Source organism: Papilio polytes, unplaced genomic scaffold (assembly GCF_000836215.1).
Source record: "Papilio polytes unplaced genomic scaffold, Ppol_1.0 DF822733.1, whole genome shotgun sequence".
Classification (NCBI taxonomy): Eukaryota; Metazoa; Arthropoda; class Insecta; order Lepidoptera; family Papilionidae; genus Papilio; species Papilio polytes.
In genome coordinates, this window is record NW_013526471.1 from 95,439 (window position 1) to 105,029 (window position 9,591).

Below are 9,591 nucleotides of genomic sequence, written 5' to 3' on the forward strand. Positions count from 1 at the left end.
AAAGTACACCATCTAAATTCGTTACTCTTTACTCTCGTCTCGCTCCTGTCTCGGTACATCCGTGCCTTGTTCAAAAGCTACAAAACTCGACGAAGTTTAAGTTCGCAAGTTTGATAACAGTTTTTGAATTTTAATTATATCTATTTGCATAAATTATTTCTTTACTCACCGCAACTTTGGAAGGCGAATCCTTCTTAGCGATATCTGCAAAACTCCTGGCGATGGTTCTGCTAAGGAGGCTGGTGCACGGCAACTTGAGGCAGGCTCGTGCCACCGCCAGGGTGAGGTGGGGGATCGTGCGGGACATGGCGGTTGTCGCTAAGTAGTCGTTGTGGCGGCACTCAGGATGATCTTTTCATTGTATAGGGTCCGTAATTATCAACATGTTTTTGGGTTGTTTTCTATTCTAATTTGTTACATGGAATTTTGTAATTCAATATTGACATTGTGACAGTTTATATTTTTGTTTGTTTCATAATTCTGCAATAAATAAGTATTTTCATCCAGCTAGAAATTATTTTATTTGTATTTAGTTAATGTGTACATAAATGTGTTTTACATGATCGTTAATTTAACGATATCTGTCTCAATGAATAGTAAAGTATTTCACATGATTCAGGTAAAATGTTTTTTTAATTATTGTATCATCTATCATCGTTTTAGTCTAGGCTACATCGTCTTGACATACTTCATCTCACATCATTTCTTTATTCTACAAAACCATTTATTTAAAATTAAATAAAAAATGTAACAATTAGCAAAAACTCTGTAACATAAAAATGTATTGTTTGAGAGCTTGTCGTTTGGGCGCTCTGCAGTTGGCGAGCTTGGCGCCCCCGCCGGCCGGCATCATGGCCGTCGCCAGGCTCAGGCAGCCTTCGCCCTGCGACGTCACTCCCAATAAGAAGCCGGTAGTATTGCATGTTCAACTATAATTATATTGTACCATTACAACTTCCGTGTATAGCATTATCCTGATTATAGACATCCGAGTACAATTAATGTAACAGATCAGCCAACATGATTCTGTTTATCAAATTGTGCAGTGCTTCGACATGACAAAGGTGCGAGTGGAGCGCGCGAACAAGTGCCATTCAAACATGATACGCTTGTTTCTGTACGCGCACTGCTGGCCGCGCGAGCCCAGTGTCGTCGGCCTGTGGATGTCCTCCGACAGCCCCTACCTCGATATACTCACTGAAAAGTACTCTAATTCCGGTAAAATTATTTTTTTTGCCCTTTCAACATTCAGATCAATAGTAAACTAACATTAAAATCGATATTTATTCAAATATTAAAATGATACTCTTTAGGTGATCGCTTTTTGGCATTCGAGCAGCTGGATCGTACACGTGAGTCGCGGCTGATCGGGGTGTGCGCGGCCAACAAGCTGTTCCCGTGGATGGTGGCCGAGCTGGAGGAGTGGGCCAACTTCACCTACTGCAAGCCCGACCGCACACGCATGTACTTTATAGCTCACTGCATCAAGAATGCCGACCTTATCAGGAAGTACAATGTCGAGTACATTTATGACGTCAGTATTCAATGACTTTTCATTTTAGTTTGTGTTGTAGTTGTTGGTTGGATCAATGTGCTTCAATAGTTTGATTCTACGAATATTAAATACGTCCCTGTCATTGTGCAGTAGCATTTATATGTAATTTTGATTTGACTGAACTTAGATTTCGTTCATTCTTTCTAGGAATGTGTCATAAATACCCTAAGTCCCCAAAATTGAAACTGAGATAGTAGTAATTTACATGTATGTATGAATAGTGGTAGAGAGGAGGTTGTTGCAGGTGGAGGTGCTGTGCACGGACGCGTCGGTGGCGGCGCGCGGCGTGGGCACGCGGCTGCTGTCAGCGACGCTGGTGCATGCCGAAGATCTCGGCTACCCAGTGGCGCAGGTCATCGCGGTCAGCCACTACGCGTAAGAATGCGCCTGCTATTTTTTTGTGTTTAAACAACTCATAATTTCTTCGGGTGTAAATTATATTTCTATAATCAGTTGTATCAGCTGTAATGATAAAATTATGAGCCTTTTTGTGTTTTGTGGGTGGTTTTAGTGCGAAGATCTGCGAGAAGTGCGGCATGACGCGCGAGTGGTCGATGAACTACGACGACTACGTGGACCGCACGGGCCACCAGGTGTTCTTCCCGCGCCGGCCGCACCTCACCGTCGCCGTCTACTCCAAGTTCTTTGACCCATCCAAGCCCAAGCCGCTGCCTTGCAAACCACCATTCCTTTAATACTGTTTAATAGCTTCGAATCACGTGTGACTTTGATTACTTTATTCAAAGAAAAATTCTCAGTGAAACAGTAAACAGCAAAAATCAGTGTTATTAATTAGACATACCTTCACCATCCTCATATTAATTAGTTTATTTTTGTATGTACCGAACGAAAAGTTTAGTGTAACCAGGTATCGAATCTAATAAAATAATACACAACATTTAAATACATTTTTTTATTTACAAGTTACAAAATGATACAAAGTCTTACAATCTTGTATACATCTAATTCCATTAATAAATTTTATGGCTTGTTTGATGGGGGTTTACTTATATCGAGTAATCATCAAAATTAAGTAAATGAATAATAATCATTGTAACTATGGGAATGTAACTCCCAATGAAAAGGCTCTATTGAATTATTAAATCAGTCACTCATAGAATATATTGTAAAGACACAAGTCAAAATACTTGGACGTTTAGCTTAGCCAACACTTCAAGCGGTATCTTGGAATTCATTGGATTTACAACTTTCAAATTAAAGTAACTTTTACTTAAAAAGATTCTGTAATTTGACTGATTACTCTATTACATTTTAGTATATTCTTTCATAAACATACTGAAAATCTTTACTATCTTGTTAAATGACACTTACATCGTAGTTCACATGGGATCTAATATTAACTTGAAAATTGATAAATAATAAGAGGTATATATTCCATGTCTATAACTAACAACTACAAGTAATATAATTTAAATACCATTTCCTAAATAATACTCGTGATTCTATATCACATACGCTTAAATTCGATCGAGTTAAACATAACTTCTTTACTTACTTCTATAAGATATATTTGGCCCCAGTATACAAATTCTAACAAAACGTTTACGATATAACACCATGTCGTATGGGATACTTCAGCCGAGGATGTGCCGGACGAGGCTGTGTGTGGCTAGTTTTTTGTGTCGTGTCCCCAGCTTTTGCCCCCGCCCCGACCCCCCTTCTTGCCGTACTGCGAGTGATTCTCATGATGCTCCTCGTGCCCGTTCTTGCCGTTGTATCCTTTGTGGTCGGCGTCGATGTGCCCCTTGTTGCTACACATTGAATAACAATTAATTTCTAGTTAACATCAAAACTGGCTTCAAAATAGATATCTCTGTCATGAAACATATGAAGCCAAGTGTACCCATGCTATAAATTATTATACGAGAGTTAACATGTGCACTGAACGGAGCCAAGTCCAGACAGGGAGACAAGGACATAAGACATGTAACACTATATGCACGCCCACTATTAAGTCTCGGTACTTGTGGCGGCCAGGTGTATTAAATTTAGCTAGCTCTTGGTTAACCAATATTTTTTCTTAAAAAATTTTGCGCATTAATTAATCACCAAACTTGTAAAATTTTTTTAGATTTTATGTACTTTTTTTACTGTCTTTATCGTATACATTTTTTTTTGATTCTATCAAATTAGTCTTACTAATCTTCTTAATATTATAAATACGAAAGTTTAGATGGATGGATGGATGTTTGTTCGAGCCTTGACTGCTGAACGATCTATGAAATTTGGAATAGATATAGAGGATAGTTTGTTTTTTTTTTTTTTTTAATTCAACGCGGAGGGAGTCGCGGGACCCCTTGATATTTTTTATAATGTTATTTAGCTGTTGGTACCTGTATCCCTTCTTGCCGTGCTCGACGAAGTCGTGCCCGGCGTTGAGGTGATGGGCGCGCTTCTTGCCGCTCTCGTTGGCGGCGTGCTTGGCGTTGAACTTGCCGAAGCGGTGGTGCTCGCCGCTCTTGTGGAAGTCGTCGTAGAACTTGTGCTCCTTCTTAAACTCGTCCTTGTGGTACTTATTGTGGAAACCTAACGCACACACATAAAAGATTTTACTATAATGTACAGTCGCGTACATCTGCGCTGTTCCAAGTACAAAGAAAAGGGCAATTTTTCCTGAAGACAGAAAAAATTGACTTGTTCATTGCAACGAGACAAGCTCCGCCTCATCCGATAAATAACTAATTAGATAGCAGTGAATGCAAACGAAGGGATAGTAACAAAAAGAAACAAGTCGTGTATCACAAACCGACTTTTTAGCGTATATACACTATTATAAGCTGCGTTGTATCGATTTTTGTTCCGTGCCTCGTTTCAAAATGTTTACTTTTAAGATGGAAAACGTGTAATCGAAATTGTCTTAATAATTAGTTGTTTTAAAACACGAAAAAGGTTATTGTTTCCTTGAAATACACTAAAGATAGTTAACGTAATTTTGTGCATGGTATTTTTTTTTTGTCATCCATCTTTAAAACAATAGAACGACCTTCGACATATAACCTTTGACTTCTTGTACGTAGAATACGTCAATATTGAACAAAAACCTATCATAAATACGCGTTTTCTATGAATGTTGTCCTTGTTCAGTTCACAGTCTATGTACGAAAGTCGATATGAAATCAAATTCAACATAAAATGAATAACAAATAAGTGTGATATTTAATTGAACGAGAAAACACTTTCCTTTTAAATTTCCCATCGAAGTTATTAGGACGGCACTAATAAACAATGTCTGCGGCGAAAAACAAATGATCGCGTTACTGCCCGCGGCCGGGGTCATTGAAATGCGAAGAAAAAAACAATATTACGTAAGAAACAGTACGCTTTCACTGACCGTAGTTACATTTCCTCGTAATGTCCGTGTAATACGAAGTAATTCGTGGAAAAGGTTATTAAGAGTTCGTTACGAGAGTTGTGAACCGCTGCCGCCGCGACCGGCTGTTCGCGGACAATCTGGATGCAATAGTCACACCGTACGACTTTTTATGTAATCTATTTTGTTGAATTGGTTAAATGTCGTCACATAAAATTGTTATAAACTACTTCTGTATAGATTTACAGACTTTTTTGTTGATTTATGATTCCAAAGAGACTAGCTATCTAAAACATAAATATAATAACTGGTCAATACTGATGACTTCGTAGACGTACAAAGTACCTATCTAATCCAGCGATCGTGGGCCAGTTGTCTACGTCAGTCTACTTTTGGCTAGCAACGTATTTAAACTATTTCTATTTACATACTTGTTCATTAGTGACATAATATTTCTTGTGTTGTAAATAATTTGTTTCAATCTGAAAAAGTAATTGTTACATGTTACACATTCAAGATATTCTTACCCTTGGTCTTGTGGCCTTTCTTGTGTCCCTTCTTCTCAGCAAAGTTGGATCCCCTGTGCCCGAATGCCTCCTCCTCGTGATCTCCGGAGTGCGCAGCGCGGTCGTGGTGCTTGCTCTTCTTGCCCGTAGCCTCCTCGTACTCCTTGCGGTGCTTCTCGTCCTTCTTGAAGCCCTTTGCACCCTTGTCTACGTAGTGGTCTGAGTCATAGCCCTTGCTTGTCTGTGAATACAGGTGATTATGTTACCTATGATGGTAGCTTCTTGTTACACAAGTGCTAGTATGTGTAGTCAAGGACGTTTAGTTCCAACCCATTCCAGAGATTTGATGACATAAGGAAAATATATCGGTTACTTTTACTTGCGTGATAAGGTTTGTAAACTTAGTCATTAATATATGGTTGTATTGTTTATTGGATTATTCTAAACACATAATAAGACAAATACGGACAAAACAAGACATCCATACAAACAGAACAACTAAACGGGACATACATGGATCCATGAACACCATAACCTCAGAAACATAATACTCGTAGATACCACTTACGTGTTTATCTGAAAGTTAATATTGCATCATTGGTTAAATTTATTTTTGAAAATATTGTCTTGTAGACACATGAATAACTAGCTTTTACCCGCGACTTCGTCCGCGAGGAATTCATAAACAAGTTAATTAGTAGCCTGTGTTATTCCAGACTATGTTCTCCGTCTACGCCAAATTTCATCGAGATCCGTTCAGCCGTTTAGGCTTTAAACTCTAACAAATATCCATCCATTTAAACTTTCGTACTTCTAATATTAGTAAGATGATCGCAAACGGTGTTCATATTGAATTTTGCAATGTTACATTTAAAATAAGTTTGTGTAAGTTATAAAAGAGTGTTTAGTCTGTTGGCAGGAAGACGGTCCGGGTGTTACATTTTGTAAACTATCAATTGTTTGAAAATTTTGTTGAAAAACCTAAAACAGTGGATGTGTTCAGTTTGTCTTCGAGCTATTGTTTCATTCACAAACTTCCTGGTTATATTTTAGCAACAAGGTATTACTTGATTAAAGTTATGTAGCCACTTGAGTATAATCTAATTCTCATGGTATATAATATTTTTACAACGTAACTACATCATGTTATTCCTCACTTAAATTTGAAACCCCAAACAAGCTATAATTTATAACTTAAAAAATTGTTTACGCAATAAATTAGTTAAAAGGTCTGTAATTAGTACCGTTGAAATATGTATGTGAGTTCACATTTAATGTAAATGAACTGCAATAGGTAGCGCTTACAGAATAAGTTATTTTGTTGAGTATTTCAGATTCAATACAGTTTAAAGTCATTATCACTACACATTAATAATTGATTTTATTGAATGTTAAATAAATATAAAAGTACGATGCGGTTAAGTAATGGTTGGAATTCACACTTGGGTTATAAAAACTTTGCGTAGCGTGTTAAATTTTGTTTACAAATCGATGGCAACTACAAAAGACATCGAAGTTCGCGCGTCGGCGACAACGCAGGCGAAGAAAGGTCCGCTCTAGATGTTCAATGGACCGGACCACAAGACATGGACGACTTTTTGTCCTGTTTGCACAATACATTATATTCATTGCTCTGTGGATGTCGCCTGCGCCTGGTTTGTCAAACATTGGCACAATGTTTGTAAAACGCATCTACAATACTTTTTATTTCATAAGTACGTTGACATCGTTTAGATTAATTCAAGTAAATTTAATTATAATGCACGTGCTCACACTAATGTAATGGTAGTAAGTATAGCTACCTTGATTCAGTCATAGTCACTAATTTGATTAAACATACAAACTGTGACTAGCATGTTATCGATCCGAGTTTTGTATTTGCAATCTAAGAAGCCAAAGAAAAGGTATATCACTTACCTTCCCGCCGTGCTCGTTGTGATGGTGTCCCTTGTTGGCGTGCCCACCGCCCTGCGCGAACCAGCTGTCGTCGCGCAGCTGCTGGCGGTGGCCGGCCGCGCCCGCAGCGCCCAACTGGTCCTCGGCCAGACGGCGCGCGGCCGGCCCGCCGGCTTTCGCTACCGGCGCCAGCCCGCTGGCCGCCACCTGCGCCACCGGGCCCGGACCCGACTCCGAAGCGAAGTTAGCCACGTGTACGGGGTTAGCGACATTTAAGGGAGTCTTTTGGAAGGAAGCTAGCGCTGCAGGAGCCGCCGCAAACTGGGCGGGATCACGAGACGGCACATGGGCGCCCGGTGTTCCGGGGCTGCGACTCACATCGGCGTCTAGATGGCGCGGCACAGGCCCGGGCGGCGCCGCGTACACTCTGTGGTAGTGGTCGGCGCTCGCCGCCAGCATCTCCTCGTAGGGCGCCGCGGGCCGCGCTTCCTCGTGGTACTCGTGCACCTCGTACTGATGCACGCGGCGCGGGCGCCGGCCACGCTCCGGTTCGGCGGCGGCGGTGCGACGCACGCGCTTGTGGCAGTCGGGCACGGGTTCTTCCTCCTCGTCGACGGCGCGCGTCTTGCGCTCGTGGCGGTAGTCCTCCTCGTTGTAGGGCTCGTCAAGCTCCTCCTCCTCCACCCAGGGCTCTTCCCCGAACTCGGCGACGGCCGCCACCGCCAGGGCGAGCAGGAGGATCAGCACAGACCTCATTTTGCACAGACTGTGCCCGATTTGATTTTCTTTTTTTATTTTATAGTCGCAGACAGCCTTTCACCGCGTTGACCAACCCAATTGTAAAGGATCCGTTGCCAAAGTGTTGCGGCGTCGGTTTTTGCGCGTGTGGTGTGCAAACGTCGGCGAGGAGTGCGCCACTGCGGCCGGCCTGCGACTGGCGACTGGCGAATGGCCGCGCGCCGTGCGAAAGCGTCGTTAACTCGCTGTGAATCGCTCCCCTGATGCTTATTATCGCGAATTTTCTAAAAGCTGTTTGAAAAAAGCGGCCGTGAACATCGGCGATAGTTTAACTAATTCTGAGGGCGGCCGCGGCGCGGTTGCACAACGACTACAGAGGCGTGCGTCGCTCGGCGGTACGGGCTCGAGTTTTTTGACCTACCTTCTCGCGCGGCATTTATTCACATTTGCAGCTCGCGGGCGCCGCGTCCTCTGTTTGTGTTGTTTTTAGATACGCGTCTTATCTCCCGCGGCGTGGGAGAGCAAATTAGTTTAACGATGTGCAATCGCGCTGTGGACATACGAATACGACGCTGCCGTTAATTCACAAACACAACTGTCAGATTGACGTTCTTATCTAAAACATATCTCAGATTTTGTAATTGCTTCATATGCTTTGTTATTATAATAATTATTTAATGTCAGGTTAAAGATATGATGTTTTCTCATAAAAGAAAGAAAGAAATCATAAAAGTAGATGTAAGTTTAGAAACATAACGTTATTTAAATAGTAGAAAAATGTCATTAGGTAGTGGTTACTAAAATTTAGAAAGTATACTGCCGGCTGAAGGGGTGAATGGCAGCAATTGTATAGCTAATTACACACACACTACTACTGCACATTACTATTTTACATATTTTATCTTTTACGTGATCGAGTAGCTGTGTGATTTATGTGTTCACTATGTGTACTAGTGTTTAGTTAGATGCACAGCTCCTTAAATTCCATTTTTTTCATGTTCAAATTGAGAAAATGTTTTAGTAACGCACGTTCTGCAATCACATGGTTTCGCGCGCTTTTATTCGAGTGTATATTAAACGCTGTTTCGGATATCTAAAAAATCAAGCATTTACAGTATTATGAAAATCTAGTTAATGCAATTCATTTTTAAAATTGCATTGATTAAATTAGTCGTATAGAAATGTGCGTTACAACACTTAACTTCTCATTACTTCATTGATTAATCATTGCGGTGAACTCCGTGAGTTAATAACATCGAAATTACAAACTACAATTGCATTTGTTGTCCGCCTGACAGATCTGGTGCAATTTTTTTTACGTTTTATTTTAATTCGCAAGTTGGTTTAATTTAAACAATGCAGTCACGTCGTGTATCGCAACAATTTAATCATTGTGTAAAAGTTTCTTTACCTACCCTCAATAAAGATTTCAAAATACTGATTTAAAATAGCGCCATCTGTTGCTGTAATTGTTTAATAGAAAATAAATAAAAATTACATAATTTGAATCGCATAGTAATAAGAAAACTGGCATTTTTCAATCTTCTTATTTGAATATTTTATCA

The 9,591-nt window shown here is 40.4% G+C and overlaps 2 protein-coding genes across 2 annotated transcripts; one reads left to right on the forward strand and one right to left on the reverse strand.

The window, feature by feature from the left end:
* The first annotated feature begins 663 nt into the window (after window positions 1–663).
* On the forward strand, window positions 664–2,463 carry LOC106105809. Its single transcript, XM_013286261.1, has 5 exons — window positions 664–911; window positions 1,047–1,218; window positions 1,314–1,534; window positions 1,800–1,930; window positions 2,067–2,463. The coding sequence occupies exons 1-5, from the start codon at window positions 780–782 to the stop codon at window positions 2,248–2,250; spliced, it is 840 nt and encodes a 279-aa protein (XP_013141715.1). The 5' UTR covers window positions 664–779; the 3' UTR covers window positions 2,251–2,463.
* Window positions 2,464–2,780: 317 nt separating this feature from the next.
* LOC106105808 (filaggrin-like) lies at window positions 2,781–8,483 on the reverse strand. The gene is made up of 4 exons (XM_013286260.1): window positions 7,310–8,483; window positions 5,414–5,633; window positions 3,910–4,102; window positions 2,781–3,327 (listed from the first exon to the last, which is right to left on the reverse strand). Exons 1-4 carry the CDS (start codon window positions 8,042–8,044, stop codon window positions 3,186–3,188), a joined length of 1,290 nt encoding a protein of 429 aa, XP_013141714.1. The 5' UTR covers window positions 8,045–8,483; the 3' UTR covers window positions 2,781–3,185.
* Between the last annotated feature and the right edge of the window lie 1,108 nt (window positions 8,484–9,591).

Coding starts and splice junctions, on each gene's coding strand:
- LOC106105808 (XM_013286260.1), bottom strand. CDS start 8,044: ATGAGGTCTGTGCTGATCCTCCTGCTCGCCCTGGCGGTGGCGGCCGTC. Junction 5,634..7,309: donor ACAACGAGCACGGCGGGAAG/GTAAGTGATATA, acceptor CTGTATTCACAG/ACAAGCAAGGGCTATGACTC. Junction 4,103..5,413: donor GAAAGGCCACAAGACCAAGG/GTAAGAATATCT, acceptor TGTGTGCGTTAG/GTTTCCACAATAAGTACCAC.
- LOC106105809 (XM_013286261.1), top strand. CDS start 780: ATGTATTGTTTGAGAGCTTGTCGTTTGGGCGCTCTGCAGTTGGCGAGC. Junction 1,535..1,799: donor ATGTCGAGTACATTTATGAC/GTCAGTATTCAA, acceptor AGGTTGTTGCAG/GTGGAGGTGCTGTGCACGGA. Junction 1,931..2,066: donor ATCGCGGTCAGCCACTACGC/GTAAGAATGCGC, acceptor GGGTGGTTTTAG/TGCGAAGATCTGCGAGAAGT.